Raw genomic sequence first — 19,182 nt, forward strand, 5'->3', positions numbered from 1 at the left:
TCCAGGCTTTCTTTTTGGTTGTGGCTTTCAGGTAGTGCAGTGATTCTTGGATTTTTACTCTGTGATCTGTTTGCCAGGTTAGTGTTTTGTTTTGTTTTTAATAGGAAATACCTTACATTTTCTTCTTTTGTAAAAGTCTTTTGACTTTGGTATAGTATTTCTTGTTGTCTCTTGCAGTCAATGATTTTGTTTGGTCCATTCTCATTTTTATGACAATCTGTTACCTTAGTAAGGTTTTGTTCCTCCTGTATTTAACTGTTTATTTACTTTCTAAGTCTTTCCTCTAGTGCTCCTATTTCTTTCCAAATTCTCTCCTCTAGAGCTCTCATTCCATTTGTATTATCATTTTTAAACTCTAGCTTCATTTCTTCCAGGAATTCTAGCTGATCTTGTCATCAAGCTCTATTTTTTCTTTGAGGCTTTGTTCGTAGATGTTGTGTTGTTCTTGTTTTCTTTTGGGTTTGTGTCTTGGGAATCCTTGGACCCATAATATTCTATTATCAATATCTTCTTTTGTTTACTCCTTTTTCCAGCTATACTTCCTGAATTGGGACTTTGTGTCAAGGCCAGCCTCTGAGCACATCTGGAGGGAAGGGTGGGGTCTCATTTAGTCATGATCTATCCTTCCTGGGGTCCTGCTGCTGTTTCCTCTGGGAACTAAACATTATGTTCTTCAAAGGCCTTGGGATAGCTTAAGCCAGCAAGCTGCAAATATTCAGTGCCCTAAGATGTCTAATCAAAGGCATGGTCTGAATGCTGCCTTCTAAGTCTTAAGCTTTGCAGGATCTGGATTCTGGTTCAGGGCCTGGGCAACACAATTGCAACTTGCCCTGGTCAGAGCTACAGCAGATAGCTGCTGACCCTATCAGACCTGGACCACTTCCTGGAAGCCTCTGTGACCCTAGTTTGAGGCCAGAGAAATAGATTTTCAAGATTGCTGCTGCGCCAGTATACAGAGCACCACCCTGGATTGGTGTACTATAATGCCCCAAGCCCTCAGTCTATAATCAGAGTGCCAGAGCTGCAGGCTCATCCTTGGTCCATGCTCCCTGTCCTAGGCACATAGCTGCAGCTCCAGCTCTGGTCCTAAGATACTAGAAGACTCCATCTGGACCTTTTTGGATCTATTCTCTCCCTAGGGCTGACAGGCCTCTGGCTGTGGCCCTTTACCAACCCTGAGGTGGAAAAATGCCCCAGTGCAGTTTGGATTTCTCAATCACCACTTGGTCTGGTGCTCTTGCTTGTTCTTTGGTGGAGGAGTTGTGTAAGAGAGCTGGCTCTATTGCTTCCTGTTGTCCTGCCACCTTTAACGGTCCTACAATAGCACATTTTATTTTAAAACAAATTTTCAATGAAAACTAAACAATTCTGAAAAAAAAGTACTTACATCTCAAAGGGTTTGTGGATGTGGCCAATTCAGGCATGTTTCTATCTTCTAAGGTTCAGAATTCACATTTTATTGAGACATGTGATACACATAGATCCATAATTTGGAGGTGTTGAAATGTTAATACAGCTTCAGACCAACTTTCTCTAGTCCAGTGAGACCCACAGTTTAAGGAGCACTGAAGGGGCCATGAGTAGAAAAAAGTTTAAGAAATCCTCCTTCTAACTAGAGTCTAGTCAATATAACACTTAAAGCTGTCTTTCCTCATGTTCTTTCAGCACTTTTCTAAAGACACTGAGATCATTTGGGTACAATATCACTTTCAGGTAATTCATGTCTTCAACTACTTTCTTCATTAGTTGTTGGAAAGTGGCAGGAACCAAGATATCTTGGGGCATGTGCTCAAATTGGTAAAATACATTTGGACAAATCATCTTTTCTTTGTCTCCCTGTGTCACAGGAATATGAGATTATCTATTCTATAATCTATTGTACCTAGCTCCTTGCAAAACTTAAAGCACTAGTCATTATAATCACTAGTTATTATCATTAATGTACCACTAAGAACCATTGACTGCCTAACATATCTTGGATAGTATGATGTACTGGCCCACTATGATTCTTTTACTCAAAGTCCAGTAGTCAACACAAGGGGCCATCTCTAGTCATCCTGATCTACATCATGCCACTGGACCTGTTGAGGTCTAGGGGTGCTTGGTGGTCTGTGGGTGCTGGGAACCCCAAAATTCAAGGACAGAATATGTGGGTCCTGCCTCAAATGAATTCGACTGAAGTCTTCTTTCATTCAGAGACAAGGTTTATTAAAACACTGGTTGGGCAAGAGTTTAAGAATTCACGCCAGATTTTAAGAATTTTTGAGGTAACCCTTCATTCAGGGTTCTGTAAGGTAATTCTCTCATGTGCACACAATGGCCTATTTTCTTCTGGAAAGTGGACCCACCATCTCCATATCTATGATTAGACATCCCTGAAAAAACAGTAATCGAGGTTTCTTCCAAATCTATCTGACTCATTATAGTCATTGTAGTACTCTTAGCCTCCATACTCTCCACTACAGGTACCACACCTCATTTTTTCAAACCCAGCTCCTGTACCAATGTTGTTATAGCTTCTGCCAGCTGTAGGCTTGTAAAGATCTGGCTGATGCATAGCTATTAGCTTTCGAGGAAGATCATGATTAGTACGAGCTTTTGCCCAGCTGCTCTCGAAGATTTCATTGTACTTGTACCCTTATTCTTTCCTTGTGTTTATTTAGAGACTTTTCAGCTATTTTCTGTGAAGCAAACTGCATGAAGGCCTTTTCTGTATACCTCTTCTAGAAGTCTGCTCGCAATGTTATCCCATTTGGCACAATTTCCAACCCTGAAAAAAACTGTATAATTTCTTCCTTGCTACTGTCAAATTGGAGTCTTCTAAGGCACACAAAGCCATCATTGACAGTATCAGGACTATCTGGACCAATATGCTTCAACACCTAATTCATTTCAATGTTTTTTGACTTGAATACTTCAACACATCTGTGTCCCAAAGTTTCTCTGCTTTTTTTTTTCAGTGTCCATTTGACTTTATCTTCTGATTCAAATTCAACAAATGCTTCTCTACTTGGTCTGTCTTCTCAGGTACAGATGAAACATGTGCCTGATGCCCCATTTTGAATTTTGCAATCCAAGAACTATTGGGCTTCATTGGCTGAGCAGGCCAAAAATATGGAACACTTCATGAATTTACGTGTCATCCTTGCACAGGGGCCATGCTAATCTTCTTTGTATAGTTCCAGTTTTAGTATATGTACTGCTGAGGCAAGCACTGTCACTATATTTCTTAAGAGCACTTGCTGTCGAATTTGTAGTACAGCATCCTTGCTTTGCTTCTGTGGCTCATCCACCAAAAAATGGTCCTGAGTAAGGCTGAGTCTTCCCAAAGCATGTGCTATTAGCTTTACACTTATGCTCAATCTTGCAGACTATTTCCACCAACTGGTTGAAATTTAGTGAAAACTATAGGAGGTAAATATCTACTAGAAGCATTTTATCTCTTTATCAGCATTTTATATATCAAACCTCTGTAGATGTGCCTCATTTGTTTCCTCAGGTTGGACTGTTTCTGTAGCAGTCTCTGTAACATTTTAAACATTCACATCAATTACAAACTCAGAGGGGACTTCCCTCTTCAATCAACTGTGGATTTGATGAATGTGGCAAACACTTGCAATGGTGTCTTACCAACAGATCTCTCTAGGTTTGTTGTCATTGGGCCTTATATAATCCCAAAGCCAATCCTGTTCCTCTTTTCTAACTCATATCCTTGCCAAATCCTGTAATGATTCTGACAGTTGATCTAAGCTTCCCATGTTCATTCCTCAAGTGAATACGGTTCCTCTCCAAAAAAGATTACTTAGGCCATCATTATCCTTTGCTATAAGACATCTAACTTCAGCCCTCCCTTTAGCTTAGGGTTCTCTTTCTGGCTTAGAGATTCTAGCTTCTGCCCACCCCATGGGTCAAGTTTCTCTATCACAAAATATCTCTTTTTGGTCTAGACCACAGAAGAGCTTTCTCCTTCTGGCTTAAGTACTCTTCTCATTTTCCTTTCTGTCACACACTCTTTGTTCAATGTGGCTTCTTCTCTCCTGACCAACTCTTCCTACTCCTCCTCAGGAGGAATTTTGGAGATGAGTTGCTGTCTCCTACAGTTAGAACATTAACATCTTTTAAAATGATCGAATGTATCAAACGACTCACAGGGTACTGAGTGATCTCCCAGTCCTAACCTTGCAAACCACCTCTCTCAACTCTTTCACACTTCTTTTTTTTTGGTGAGGCAACTGGGGTTAAGCGACTTGCCCAGAGTCACACAGCTAGTAAGTGTTATGTGTCTGAGGCCAGATTTGAACTCAGGTCCTCCTGACTCCAAGGTGGGTGCTCTATCTACCACACTTCTTTTCAATGATTTTACAATGTCTATGTTTTTATGTTCTGGGTCCACTCCTAAAATGTGGAGACCCTTTGCATCTCTACTTCTATAACATGAGAACATATTTTGATCAAATAAGACCCTATCTGTTTGACAGATTGATCTAAGATGGTAGTGTTCAACAAACTGATAAAGCTCAAGTAAGTACTAACCATGATATATTATAAGGCAATGCTGCAAGTGACACTTAGCAAATAAATAGTAAAGCAAGTATGCAAATTAGTAGTATATGACAGAAAGAGCAACTTCATTCATAAGCCACAATTGGTAACATCTAATAAATCAAAAGCTATTGTATACACATTCTCATCAGAACATATGTTTAATGCAACAATTAGTAGTGGTGAAACAGGTACTTTGCATTTATAAGCAGTTTATAACTGCATTTGATTGCTTGTTAGAAGACCACCAAAGGAGGTACATAAAAGGAAAAACAGAATTTAAAAAACAGGATCCTAGCAGCAAAACTGAAAACAAAATAGCAAAACCAAAATTAAAAATTAAAACGAAGTAATTTCTTTGAAAAATTCAGAACCAAAAAAAAAAATTCAGTGCATAAACATTTTGATGCTCAAAAATAACAGCATCAGAAAAAAGAAAAAAGTTTCCCAAGTCAGAAAATATTCAGTGTCACCACTGCGTAAAAAAAAAAAAAGAATATTCAAGCTCCCGACAATAGTGCTAAAGACTAATTATAACCACAAGGTGGAACTGGACAGCAAGGCAAGGGGCCTGTCTGGACGTCAAGGGAATTCCTTCTGTCCCTTCGCAAGGGCAGCGCTGCCTAGCCAATTCACTCCTCTTCTTTCAAACCCTGCTGTCTTTGTGGGGTTGGAAAATAAAATGGCTATGCACCCTGTTCGCTTGCTTCTCGCTCCTGCCTACCTGGGGTTATCTTACTGGAGATGTTTCTCTCATTCTTTTGGGGCACTCATTCAAACACCTCCTCAATACGTAGCAATAAACTCCCAGTTTGTTCCTGCAAACTCTTATACTGAATTTATAAAACCCTAGTAATTTAGATCTCCATCCCTTCCCGGTTATGCATAATAAGCGGGGTCAGAATTAGAGGTATTTTGTTTAAAAATTCTAAATCGGAAGTAATAGGTAAGGTTAAGCAAGTTTGTACAGGCAACTTTCATGGGTATCAGGAAAGAATATAGGTGGTTTTCTGTTAAGAGGTAAGAGGGATTACGGGCTCCGATCAGAGAGGCTGGAGGAGAAGCAGCTAGGTGCCATTAACCCAGGGAAATGTCTCTCACTGCTGTTGACCTTGGGCGCTGTCCTCGCTGGACCCCTCCCCCCATGTGCAGCACAGGATGGACCGACCCTTCTCCAGTATCCTCCTCCCTGCCCACTCCTAATCCTGCTAGCCAGACCCTCCAGCAGGTAGGTTCTCAAGGCTTATCTTTCAGCAGCTGCTCCCGCCTTCGAAGGATTTCTATGGGTTCCCACCAAATTTGAGCCTGGAGCACCCTTCTGTGCAACTTCCCCCTTCTGCCCCAGCTTTGGTCCCACCCACCGCCACTCCCTGGACCACAGTGTCCATAGGGAGAGAAGGAACATTCGCTTAGGAGACTCCCGCTCTATTTAACCAAATAAAGGGGAAGAAGAATAAGCACTCAGTACAGATCCCAGAAAGGTCGAGAAGGGCAGTGCGCATGTGCAATGCTCCCCACCCACCCAGCCCCACAAAAGACTACAATTACCAGACGACCTTTCCCAAAGAGGCTAAGATGCATTCAATGGATGGATCCATAAAGGCTTAGCCGCATTCCCTAATGGAATCCAGGATACAAGCCACGCCCTTCGGCCAGAGGTTGACTCCACCCCAATTCCCCTAACAACCAATCAGAGATCGGAGAGCCGGGAGTCTACGGTAGACCCCGAAGTGTCCCGAGGTATCTGTAGTAACGAGACGTGGCTGCATCCCCTACGTCATCCGTCCGCGACCAGGGTGGTCCAGGCCGCGCCATCTTCGAACTTGGACTTCCGGTCGGGTTTCGGTGGTTGGTGAGTGTACGGCATCAGCCTCCGCGCGGCCCGAGGACAGCGCCTCATGCTCCCCGCGCCTCCCCCTTGGAGTGGGGGAATGATGGCTCCCCCCTGCTCCGCTTGCTAGGAATAACATCGGTCTTCCCCTCACCCCTCTCCCCGCCTCCGCGGGCGCCGCCACTCCCGCCCCCTGGTCCTTCAGTGGTAACGCCGCCGCGGCGCGCGCATCCTCACCCTTCGCCCCGGGCGGCGCGCGCCCGTCCCTCGGGAGCCGCACCGCGTGGGCTCTGACCCCTGACCCGTGACGTGCCTCCCCTCCTGTACCCCGCGGGGCTCGGCCCGATCGGAGCGGTGGCTAGCGGGCCTCGCGCCTCCCTCGGAGCCTGCCAGAACTAACGGGGCCCCAGGATCCATCTCTTCCAACTCGCCCTTTTGACAAATGGGGTGACCGAGGCCCAGAGAAGGGATAGGACATCATAGGATCCTAGATTGAGGCCTTCAAAGTTCCCCAAAAGGTCATCTAGTCCAACTTCTGCCTTCTATGGAGGAGGAAACTAAGGCTCAGAAAGGGGAGTGACCTTTCCGGGCACCCTCTGTGAGTTTGCTGCCGGCCTGGCCTCTAACCGAACTTTCCTGAGTCTTAGAGATGGGGTACCTGACAGCCCCAGTGTTCCCCATCATCTTGAACAGATTCATCAACAGGCATTTATCAAGTGCCTGTGATGTAATAATAGTAGCTAGTATATATGTGTATATATAAAACAATGTATATAGCAGTTTATAAATGTTATTCTCACAATCCTGGTGAGTAGGTGCCCCCATTTTGCAGATGAATAAACTGAGTAGACAGAATAGGAGGTGGGGTGGTGATGGTACTGATTCCAGGGCCCACGCTATGTCCAGTGCACCCCCAGCTCCATGTGCTAGATACAGAGACAAAAATAATGACAGCTAGCACTTAAATAGTGCCTATTATGTAGGGGCTTTGCAAATATCACATTTGATCCTCATAACATCCCTGGGAGGTAGGTGTTGTTATTATCCCCATTTTACTGTTGAGGAAACTAAGACAAATTAAGTGACTTGCCTAAAGTCATGTAACTGGTAAGCTTCTAAAGTCAGATTTGAATTAGTGTATGCTTGAGTCCAAACCCAACATTCTGTCCACTGCCATTCTATCTCCTAGGTGCCTTAAATGAAACAGTCCTTGCCCTCAAGAAGCTTACAATCTTCTGGGAGGGGGCGGTACAGGATGTACATGTAAGTGTAAAATAGATACCAAATAAAGACAAAATAATTGAGAAAGGAATCAGGAAAGGTTTTTTGAAGGACATGACAGCTGAATTTTGAAGGAAGCTTCTAAGAGACAGAATGAGGAGGGAGAGTATTCTAAGTGTGGGAGACAACTATGCAGAGCCTTGAAGGTAGTGCATTCTGGGAACAGGAGGTAGCCTAGTTTGGCTAAAATGTACAGTTTACATGGGGAAGTAATATATAATCAGGCTGAAAAGATAAGCTGGAGCCAAATTGTGAAGGTCTTTGCCAGACATAAGAATTAATATTTTATCTCCGAAGTAATATGAAATCACTGAAGCTATTTGAACTAGGGAAGTAATGTGACATGAGCAAATTTGTACTTTATGAATATCAGTTTGGTGACTGTGAAAGAGGGATTCATATGGGGAGAGGATGGATACAAAGAGACCAGTTAGATTATCCATAGTCCAGGTGAGGTGATGAGGGCCAGCACTAGGGTGGCTGTGAGGGAGGTATCTATTTTATATATATTTTGGGTTTATCTGTGTTATAGTCTCCCACAAGAGTGTACATTTCTTGAGAACAGGGACTGTGTCCCTTTTGTCTTTGCCTCCCTGGATCTTAGCACAAAGCCTGGCACCTAGCAGGTGCTGATTTCCTGGCCTGGGCCTCTTGCATGCCTGGTGGAGAAATACATTCTGAGTCTAGGCACAAAAAAGTGAATGGGGTCCTCTGACGCAACTCAGTTGGTGTTATAGGAATGAGCAGGCAAAACTCCTCTTTACCATGAACTGGTAGCACCTTCACTCAAAACCCTTAAATGCCCATATTAATGGTGGTGGTGTATTGGCAAATAATAAGAAACGTGACAAATGCCTTCCAAATCCAAGGTCTAGGTTGGCAATAGACACAGGTAGCAATACCACACTATATCCTGTGGAATTCATTCTGGAGTGAAATGTTATCTCACAAGGGTTTTCATAGCTAGATTCTAACTATCCTGTGTTAGTCCTTTCCTGAAAGATTGGACCTGTCCATTTCAGTCTGCTGACTGTGGCGGAGAGTAAAGAAGCTTGGCTGGGGGAGTGAGGGGTGTGTGTAGTGGTAGAGTTAGGGTATCAAAGCTAATAGCAGAGCAATCAGTGAGTTGGCTCCTTTGGTGGACTTATCATACACGTCTATATGTGCAGGTGTAGCCACTGAAGAGTAATGCTGATGGATGCCCTAGGGGTCGGCTGCGTTACACTGGGAGGGGCCAACCCCATGGGGGAAACCACTGTGACAGAGTCTCCTAGAAAAGAAGTACCAGACCAGCTTGGCTCTGAGACCCCAACATTTGGGGCTAAGACAACATGTGAGGATAGTTCCATAATAATGTCTTCAATCTCTCATGGACTTGAGGATCCCTGCAGTAAACAAGGCCACCCAGATACTTGCCCGAAGCAAGAAAATGTCTCCAAACCTGAAGGGCAAGGTATGGAGCCAGTCCCTCTGTTTCCTCACCTCAGGGTGAAAAAGAACTAAATTTAAGACCTCTTTTAGACCTAGAACAGGGGTGGGGAACGTGCAGCCTTGAGGCCACCTGTGGCTCTCTAGATCCTCAAGTGTGGCCCTTTGATTTCACAGAACAAATCCCCTTAATAAAAGGATTTGTTCTGAAAACTTGGACTCAGTCAAAGGGCCATACTTGGAGGACCTAGAAGGCCATATGTGACCTTAAGGCTGCAGGTTCTCCACCCCTGACCCTAGAGTATGTTTTTTTTTCTTTCTTCTTTGTATCTCAGGAAAAGTCTACCAGGATCAAGACCTGGGCATGGGTGGAGAGGCTCTGAGGCCTGGATCTTTGCCCACAGCCTCTCCTCTTTTTCTGTAGATGTTCCTTCAGGGATTCCAGAGATCTCAAAGGTGAAGACTCCAAAAACTGGCAAGAAAAAAGGTGTTCGGACTCGAAGAGGCCCAAAGAAGGGTGGAGTCGGGGCTAAGAGTGACCGCCCATCTACCTTACAGCAGGCCAACCCTCCAACAGGGACCCTGGGACCTGGTCTCCTGGATCAATCTGGTCCTCCCCCTACTACTATCCCTAAGAAGCGGGGTCGAAAGTCAAAAGCTGAGCTGCTGTTGATGAAATTGTCAAAGGGCCTAGAGCATCCTGAACCCCCACCTCCACAAAGTCCAACTGAGAATCCTGAGGCCCCCCCAGGGGCACGACCCCGCCGGCGGGCTGCTAAAGTGTGAGAATTGTGGAGCTGAGTTGGGGGGAATGATGGGGTACAATAGGAGTAATTTGCCTGATGTGAGAAAGAATAATAATAGGTAACATTTATGTAGCATTCAGTATGTGGTAGGCACTGTGTTAAGCACTTTACAATTAATATCTCATTTGAAATAGGCTATTTCTGGGTAGTACCAGAAGACCAAAAAGGATTTGGGTAAGCTTCTGAGTCAGAGATGAAATCTTGGTCTGTGTTAAGACTAAAGGTGGAAGTTTAAGGGTTGAGATTCCCTTTGTTCAGCAAATACATGTCTACCCCCTTATTAGTTTCTTCTTTATCTGTGAGTTAGGCAGTTTCTTTTTTATAACTTCCATTCTAACTGCATTCCACTAAAGTTCTCCTGTGTCTTGATTTGGGTGGGAACACAGATAGATTGAACAAATTTTCCCCTGCCCATACCTTTTTTAATTCTGTTTCCCTCTCTCCCTTTCTCTCTTCCTCTTTTGGCTTCTTTACCTTGTTGTGATCTCTGATTCTCTTCCATGGTCCCTGACCTGGTTCTGTTTCCACAGGGCACTTCTGTACCTTCAGGAATTGGCTGAAGAGCTCTCCTCAGCATTGCCTGCCCCAATTTCTTGTCCTGAGAACCCTGAGATAGGTGGCCCACCTAAACGGGGTCAGGGCCGTCGGCGGGCAGCCTGGCATGGAGAAGAAGAAGAAGATGATTCAGCACGGGATGCAGACTTTGTACTTCAGGCTGAGATTGAAGAAGGGGAAGAAGAAAGTGAAGCCCCGAGTGAGAGCTCTTCTGACTTGGAGCTTACAGCGCTTCGAGGGAGTGGCCTTCGTGGGGCTGCCTCAGGGGTAATCTGAAAGGGGAACAGGAGACTATGTTGCTGTCAGGATGACCGGGGGCAGCAGGGTACCAGAAGGATAATTTCACAAAAAATAATGGAGTTAAGTAAAAAAGCAAGGAGCCAGGACAAACAAGTGACTGGGAGGTTGGCAAGTGGGAAGCTGGGTGGGCCCAATGGGAAAAAAATTGAGGCGCATGAAGATATCTCCCTTTTATCTTTCAGAAACAGAAACCACAGTGCCGGGGACTGGCTCCCAATGGGCTTCCAAATTCTATCATGGCTCCTGTTTGGAAAAGCCTCAACCTCACCAAGACCCTGTGAGACCCTGGGAATGGCAAGGGGGCAGCACGTGGTAAAGGAAGTATTTTAGAGTGGGAAGCTGAATGATTTAAAATAGAAAATGGACCACGGGGGCAGCTAGGTGACACAGTGGGGAGAGCACTGGCCCTGGAGTCAGGAGGACCTGAGTTCAAATCGGCCTCAGACACTTGACATTTACTAGATGTGTGACCCTGGGCAAGTCACTTAACCCCATTGCCTAGCAGAAAAACAAAACAAACAAAAATGGACCACAGGGAAGTGAAGAAAAACTAACACTTCAGTGAGGCTATAATGACAGTAGTGACTGAAAGGGAAAACTCTGGAACCTTGGCTCTACCCTTTTTTCTCTTGGTTCTACCCTTTTTTCTCTTGGTAACCCTTTCTCCTGTCCTCTTAGCCGAGAGCAAAGCCATTCACACTGGGAGTTCCCTGAATGGATCCCTTCAGCCTTGAAGTGGCACTTACTGTCTGAAAGGTAAGCCCAAGTGGTGTCCTTTGAGCTAAGGAAGTCACAGGAAGAAAAGGAAAGGCTAGAAAATTACAGAAAGAAAATGGGAGGGCTCAAACCAGTGAGGATATAATGAAGGCTTATTGTTCCTTTTGTCTTCCTCTAGTGAAGCAGCATCATACTTGCCTCAGGAGCTGAGGTCTCCTCTTTTCTCTGTGCAGCGGGAAGGTCTTCCTGAGGACAGCACTCTCTATAGGATAAATAGGTAAGAAGGGTCAGCATTAGAGTCAGCTTCCATTTCTGCTAGGTGCCCATGGGATAAGGACTAGAAAGTAGCAAATAGAAATATGGTAAAAATTTGTTCTCCTTTTTCTCCCTAGGAAAGAACTAGTCATTCTAGTCCTAGGGGTGGGGGTCCTATGACCACAGTGGTCATATGTAGTCCCAGGGTTATAGGAGAGTGTGGTGGCTCTAGGGCCAACACAAGTTAGGGTTTGTTCTTCGATACACCAGTCAAGCACTGAGTGCCTGGTAGTAGTTCAGAGCTCTAGGAGCCAGACCAAATTATCAAGGGCTGTGTTAGGCTCAAGATTCACTATTAAAGATAGATTAGAACATGACTAGAATTGGGAAGTAAGAGAAGTAAGGTGTTGGAGGAATGAATATACATGCTTTAATTTTTTATTCTTTGTTAGATTTTCCCCAGTTCCTGACTAATAATCCCAGTTTTGGTGACCTCAGTTTGAATCAGAACTAGCCTATATCCCTCTCTTCGGTAACCCTTATAATCCAGTTATGTCCCACCTAAGGGCTCAACCTTATCTCTTTCTTAGGTTTAGCTCACTGGCACCACATCCAGAGCGATGGGATGTGTCCTTCTTCACAGGGGGACCACTCTGGGCACTAGAATGGTGCCCAGTACCGGAAGGTGCAGTTGCTTCCCAGTATGTGGCACTATTCTGCAGCCCCAGCATGAATGAAACCCATTCATTGAGCCGGCCTCATGAAGGCCCTGGGCTTCTACAGCTCTGGGACCTTGGGACGCTGCAGCAAGAAAGCTGGTGAGGTGGGGCTGGGAACCCTGCAAGAGGAGAGCAGACTGGAATGGGGATAGAGCACAGGGGACTGGGAAAGCTACAGAAAACTGAGTTAGAGGGACTGGGGAAGAAGCCTCCCATAAAAGACAAGTTTCTGCTTCATTGAATGTGATATATTGACAAGGATACTTTCCATTCATTCTCCCCATTTTGTCTTCTCCTTCCAGCCCAAGCAATAAGGCCCACCTTGTCTATGGCATTGCTCATGATCATGGATGCATCTGGGATCTCAAGTTCTGCCCTAGTGGAGGCTGGGAGTTGCCCAGCACGTCAAGAAAGGTACTTTTTGAATTGTGGAGGAAATGAGGATAGAATTTAGATTCCCAAGTTTAAATCCAAGAGGAGTCTAAGTTAGATGTCTGCAAGAGAAGCCCTGAGAGCTCCCAGGGTTGGGTGGTAGTGGGCAGTAGAAATGAAAAAAAGGCTTGTTTGAGAGAGTGGGGGTATCTGGATTCTGTGGGAGGCCAGCAAAGAAACAGACATATTCCAAAAGGGAAATAAAAGCAGAGATGAGTAAGGTTAGGAGTCTGAAGATTTGGCTCTTGCCCTGGCCTTATCCAATAGGCTCCTTTCCTGCCCCGGCTGGGTCTCCTGGCTCTGGCCTGTTCAGATGGGAAGGTGTTACTGCTTAGTCTACCCCATCCTGAGGAACTTCTGGCCCTTCAGCCTCAAGGTAAGGGTAACAATAAGGATTTCAGGGCCCTTGGGGAGGTACTAGTCAAAACACAGGGAACCATGGTTCTTACTGTCTTGGTAATTGGTTGCACTTTGTAATCCTCTATCTACTTTCACAGTCTTCCTTCTCTCATTTTCATGGTTAATCAGTTGTGTAAATCTATTGAGGAGAAACAGCCTCAGAATATCCTTCCTCTGTCACATACTGGCTGTGTGACCCTGGACAAGTTGCTTCTCAGTGCCCCATTTAGCTCAGACTAAAATGGCAAAACAGTTGTCAGCCAGCATTGGTGGAAAGAGCCCCTCACTAGGAATTCCTGAACCTGAGGGAAATCATGGGTCTGGAGCCAAAGGAAAAAAAAATCTACCAGGGTTGTTGCTAATGAATGGGATACACTGGGCTCCTGTCTCACATTTTCTCTAGTTTCCTGTCCACCCCCCCCAAAAAAAACCCTGTGTCCCTTCTTCCTGCTGTTCCCTCCTCTTTTGCTGTTTTATCCTCTTGTGAAAGGATGTAGAGGAGGTGGAAGGAGGAAGGGTGCCTAAGTCTCCAGTGAAGCAGCTATAAGAAGATAAGGGATAAAAAAATAGAAGCCATAGGTTATTGAGGACTCCAAGGAGGCTCATGTTATCTTACCACTCCTTACCATGTTGTCTTTCTCTTTCCTCACAGATGCTCTCAAGCCTCCTATCTATAAGGTGAGTAGGAGAATCTGTTTCTTTCTAGCTGATACTCCATCTGACCTCTAACCTTCCTTCTTCAAATTGGTCTTCTTGCCAGCTGTTGCTTATTTTCTGGATACAACCCCCTTGCTCTCCTGACTAAAGCCTGCCTTGAGCCTCTTCTGAAATAGACGTTACTAAGACCCACTCTTCTTTATTCTTATAGGTGCAGTGTGTGGCCTCTCTTCAAGTGGGTTCAGTACAAGCCGGGGAGCCCTCTGAGTGTGGTCAGTGTTTCACCCTTGCCTGGATGCCAACTCGGCCCCATCAGCATCTGGCAGCTGGGTTCTATGATGGTGAGTGGACATAGAAACGACCTTTTTTTTAAATTAAATTTTATTTTCATATCTGCGTTTTTTCACTTTAACCCCCCCCAAAAAACAACAACAACAACAACAACAAATGTCTAGAAAACTATGTTTCAGTCTATCCTGTGAATCATCACCTCTCTTTTGGGAGGTGTGTAGTATGTTTCATCTGGAATTGTGACTGGTCATCGGGTTGATCAAAGTTCCTAAGTCTTTCAAAGCTGTTTATCTTTACAGTAATGGTATTATTGTACAAATTGTTCCCCTGCTTCTGCTCTTTTTATTCTGCATCAGTTCATCTGAGTCTTCCCAAATTTCTCTGAAACCATCCTCCTCATAATTTCTTACAACACAATAGTACTCCATCACATGTAGCATAACTTGTTCAGCTATTCTCAAATTGATAGGTACCCCATCAATTTCCAATTCTCTGCCATCACAAAAAAAGAACTGCGATAACTATTTTTGTACATATGGATCCTTTTCTGCTTTCTTTGATCTCTTTTGGGGGTAGTACCACTAGGTAGTATACCTAGTAGTAGTGTCATTGGCTCAAAGCGTGTGTACAATTTAATAGCTTTTGGGTCTTAATTCAAAATTTTTTTTCCAGAATGGCTACTACTTCACAGTTCCATTAACAGTGCATTAATGTACCTGTTTTCCTACAGCACCTCTAGCATTTGTTATTTTCCTTCTTTGTCAGCTTTGTCAACTTGGGGTGTGTGTGTGTGGTGGAACCTGAGTGGAACTGGTATTTTGAGGATGGATGGCAGGCTGAATAGGTGGTAGCTCTGCTGGGAGGGTTAAGTGTAGCTACTAAGGATGTCTCACTTAATCTTTTCTGACAATGTTTGAAACTAAGGGAAGGGACCCAAGGGCCCTAGGAGAGGAGACAGTAGTGAGGGATGGGGTCCTGGCCTGTTGTGTTCATAACTAGTATCTGTTCTCTACCTTAGGCACAATAGCAATCTGGAACCTACCCACAACATCACTGTTGCAGCGTGTTCGACTCCCAGATGGCTCCTTGAAACTCTATCCCTTTCACTGCCTTCCAGCCCATGACCAGGCCGTGCGTTGCCTTCAGTGGTGCAAAGCTAATAGGTACAGAACAGAGGGAGCAAAGGAGATAGAAGATGAAGGATGGTAAAGGTCAACATTTATGGGATCGCTTAAGTCATGTCCTGTTTTTCAATCTTTTTGTAGTAACTTTCTAGTCTCTGCTGGAAGTGACCGTAAGATCAAATTCTGGGACTTACGACGACCCTACGAGCCTATCAACTGTATCAAACGTTTCTTAAGTACAGAGCTGGCATGGCTGCTCCCTTACAGTGGAGTTACTGTGGCCCAGGACAACTGCTATGCCTCGTATGTAGGGCAGGGAAAAAGGAAGGAATTGGGATTAGTGGGGCCAGGTCCAGTGGGTCGGGGTGCTGGGGGTGCCAAGGGTACTGCATGTTTTGGACAAATGTGAGTGAGCTTCTGAGGGCTGAATCTGATCTCAAGCTACATAAGGATTGACACCCTTCTTTCTCTCTCAAAGCTATGGGCTTTGTGGGATTCACTACATTGATGCTGGTTTCCTTGGTTTCAAGGCCTATTTTACGGCCCCTCGAAAAGGCACTGTCTGGGTGAGTCTTTCCTTACCCTTTATTACTCCAAGTGGGGGTTCTTAACCTGGGGTCCATGACCTTGCTTTTAAAAATATTTTGGTAATTGTATTTTAATTGACTTCCTTTACAGTACTGTGTATTTTATTTTATACATTTAAAAACATTATTCTGAATACGTTTCACTTAATTGAAAAAGGGGCCCATGGCACAAAAAAGGTTAAGAAATCTTGCTCTCGAAGAACTTTCTTGTTATCACACAGAGCAAGGAAAGGGACAAGCAGCAATCTGTGAGAGGGAAGAGGAGTGTGTTGTCTATGTAATACTCATATAACCACTTAGGAAGACAGTCAGGGCTCTGATGCCTGTGTCTTTTGTAGAGTCTGTCAGGCTCAGACTGGCTTGGGGCAGTAGCTGCGGGGGACATGTCAGGGGAACTCATTGCTGCTGTGCTGCCTGACATGGCCCTCAACCCGATGAATGTCAAACGTCCAGCTGAGCGCAGATTTGTGAGTATCTCAGTGTCTGATGGACATGCCATCCATTGGTTCCTCCAGTCCATCCACCTTTCCAGCCCATCTGAATAGAAGTTAATGTAGGTTTTCTTCTAGCTGGGGTTGGTCCAGTGGAAAAAGCACTGGATTTGGGAGTTTAAAGCCCTGGTTTAGCACTTGTGTGACCTTGGGCAAGTCATTTATCTTTGGCATGACGCAGTGGGAATGTGCTGGATTGGGAGGCAGAAGACCCTGATTTGAATCCCCACCACCTTATTGTTGGTGTGACCTTGAGCAAATCACTTAATCTTTCTGGGCTTCAGTTTCCTTGAGTGAGGAAGTTTTAGGTCCAGCTCAAACCTAAGACCTAAATTTGTTCTTTTCTCCCATATCTGCATTTTCATTATTACTACACCTTTTCTACCCTAACCTCAGAGGCCCATGAGTCTTACTAGAACTATAATTTGTTTGTTTTCCTTTTTCCCTCATCCTCTCTACAATATTTCGGGATCCCAATCCTATGATCTCTCCCTATAGCCCATATACAAGGCAGATTTGCTGCCCTACTGGGAGGGTTCTGAAGACCAAGATCACCATGTTGCCTCACCTTTGGTCCCTGGACCTCCCAAGGCCAGAACTTATGCTGAAACTGTTGAACATCACTACCTGCTCTTCAGAGACACAGACCTGGTAAGTTGGGGCCAGTGGGTAGCCAAAGAATAAGGTAGAAGAGGGGGTTCCTGTGGTGTAGGGAATAACTATGAGGCCCACAAAGGTCCTTAGTATAAAGACAATATCCTAAAACTTAACATTGCTTAACCACAGCGTGGATTCCAAGATTTGCTTCAGAGGGAACCAGTGCTTCGCATGCAAGAAGGAGAGGGACGCTCTCAGCTCTGTCTGGATAGGCTGCAGCTGGAGGCTGTTCACAAGGTATGGTCATAGGATCATCTGTTTAGAGATGAAAGGAATTTAGAAGTCATTTCATCCATACTCCTCATTTTACAGATGAGAGAACAAACTGAGGCTGAAGGGATTTATCTCTCCTCTCTCCCCTCCCCCCAGCACACTCTCTCTCTCTCTCTCTCACACACACACACACACACACACACACACACACACATATACACACATACACACACACACTTTTCCGTCCAACTTTTGGTTTCTTCCTTATCTTGTTCCTGGGGCCTGTAGTCTGTATCAAGGACAAGTTCAGTGTTTAAATAAGTTAATCTCTCCTGAATCCTTTGCCCACAGTGGTCTGTTCTGTACTAATTCAGAAGCCTGTGTACCTCTTCTTTCTCTTTCACAGGTACGTTTCAGCCCAAACTTGGACTCTTATGGTTGGTTGGTTTCTGGGGGCCAGTCAGGGCTGGTGAGGGTACATTGTGTTCGTGGCCTTACCTCCCCCTTGGGTCATCGGATGCAGCTTGAGAGCAGAGCCCACTTCAGCGCCATGTTTCAGCCACCCTCCCCACCTCAGGGGCCCAGCTTTCCTCCAACCAGCTACCACCTGCTGCCCAACCCATAGTTTATTGAACATGGAGCCCTGGGGATTCAGGATTCTTTGGTCCTGATGCTGCTTAGTAGCTATATGACATTTACAGCTCTGAGCCAAGCAAACTGGAAACTTCCCAAGATTGCAAACCTACCCAAGTCTCACATCTTCAGAATGGTACAGTAGAATTTATAGTCAGAGGACCTAGGTTTGAATTCTGGTTCATCTAGTTATGGAGTATTTGACCTTGAGAAAATCACCTGGGCCTCAGATTTCTCCTCCATAAAATGAAGGAGTTGGACTAGACCTCAGAGGTTCCTTCCAGCTCTAAATTTACAATCCTGTCAGGCTCTAAGGACTGCATCCTCAGGACTCTACAGACTGATCCTGTTCTCCATAATCACTGCCCCCCCTGCTGGCAGGGGGTGTCCAGATGTGAACTCTAGTCTCCTCAGCAAACATCACAGAAGCAGCCCTATGTCAGACATGGGGTTGGGGGCCAGATTGCTCATATTGAGCCTGTTGTACTTGGAGGCAGAACTGAGTAAAGGTGCTGAGTGTTTTGGATGCCATTTTGTGTGCTTGTGCTTTGGGAAGAAAGGGATGTAGCAGCTATGGTAGGACTCTGCCAGGGGTCCTTCCCACAGCTGCACCTTCACCCAGAGCTGTGAGGAACGCAGTTCAAACAGTTTATTGCAGTGGAGCTTCTTTGGTGTCAAACGAACAGGACAAGCACGTGGATAGTACAGACTCAAAAAGACCAAAACATTGTCACACATGCTTTAGCTACATGGTGTGGACTGTGGGATTCCCCAGGGCTCAATTACAGAGGGTTACATAGAGTCGAGGATACCATGTCCACCTTTGGAAGTGCCAACACCCATGACCACAACTGTGTTCATAGCACAGAAACAGACAAATAACTCCAACAGCACCAAAATAACTAGAGTTTCCTCAGGGGGAAGGAGTAATAGAGATTGATCTGGATCTGTTCAACTGTATGTTGGTTTCTTTGGCTGGTTTTTCCTCTGCTCCCCTCCCACAGCTTTGATTGGACCCAAACAAGGAGTTAAGAGAGTAGCAGAAGAAGAGAGTTTAAGGTTCTTATGCCGTAGAATGGGAAGAAAATGCCACTATTTAATCTGGGGACTAATGTCTTGTGGAGACATCCCCTCTTGCATGGTTTTTCTAACCAATCCCCTCCAGTACCCAAATTCCCTGCAAGTTAACCTCTACTTTAATGTTCCTTCCAGAGGGAATTAGAACCCAGGGACCATTGAAATTGTCCCTTTTCTCTCCCTTTGC

General features: G+C 44.9%; 1 protein-coding gene, 1 non-coding gene and 1 pseudogene across 4 annotated transcripts; 1 reads left to right on the plus strand and 2 right to left on the minus strand.

The window, feature by feature from the left end:
* Positions 1–2,201: 2,201 nt before the first annotated feature.
* LOC110206698 (heterogeneous nuclear ribonucleoprotein H-like) lies at positions 2,202–3,143 on the minus strand (annotated as a pseudogene).
* Positions 3,109–3,215, minus strand: LOC144456105 (U6 spliceosomal RNA). The gene has a single exon (XR_013485006.1). It is a non-coding gene; the product is annotated as a U6 spliceosomal RNA (small nuclear RNA).
* Positions 3,216–6,294: 3,079 nt separating this feature from the next.
* Positions 6,295–18,444, plus strand: GTF3C2 (general transcription factor IIIC subunit 2). 3 transcript variants are annotated; one of them, XM_020983824.2, is made up of 20 exons: positions 6,295–6,394; positions 7,563–7,636; positions 8,824–9,107; positions 9,507–9,864; positions 10,419–10,710; positions 10,926–11,020; positions 11,422–11,499; positions 11,639–11,737; positions 12,306–12,533; positions 12,737–12,848; positions 13,134–13,242; positions 13,918–13,943; positions 14,134–14,263; positions 15,232–15,376; positions 15,479–15,640; positions 15,816–15,903; positions 16,263–16,391; positions 16,914–17,066; positions 17,202–17,309; positions 17,692–18,444. In XM_020983824.2, the coding sequence occupies exons 3-20, from the start codon at positions 8,843–8,845 to the stop codon at positions 17,908–17,910; spliced, it is 2,796 nt and encodes a 931-aa protein (XP_020839483.1). In that variant the 5' UTR covers positions 6,295–6,394; positions 7,563–7,636; positions 8,824–8,842; the 3' UTR covers positions 17,911–18,444. The 3 variants fall into 3 exon arrangements, with proteins under 3 accessions (XP_020839483.1, XP_020839486.1, XP_020839485.1); XM_020983826.2 differs by lacking the exon at positions 6,295–6,394 and adding an exon at positions 6,401–6,971; XM_020983827.2 differs by lacking the exon at positions 7,563–7,636 and having other exon boundaries at positions 6,296–6,394.
* The last annotated feature ends 738 nt before the right edge of the window (positions 18,445–19,182 follow it).

This window comes from Phascolarctos cinereus, unplaced genomic scaffold (assembly GCF_003287225.1).
Source record: "Phascolarctos cinereus isolate Bilbo 61053 unplaced genomic scaffold, phaCin_HiC Scaffold_2;HRSCAF=192, whole genome shotgun sequence".
In the NCBI taxonomy this organism is placed as follows: Eukaryota; Metazoa; Chordata; class Mammalia; order Diprotodontia; family Phascolarctidae; genus Phascolarctos; species Phascolarctos cinereus.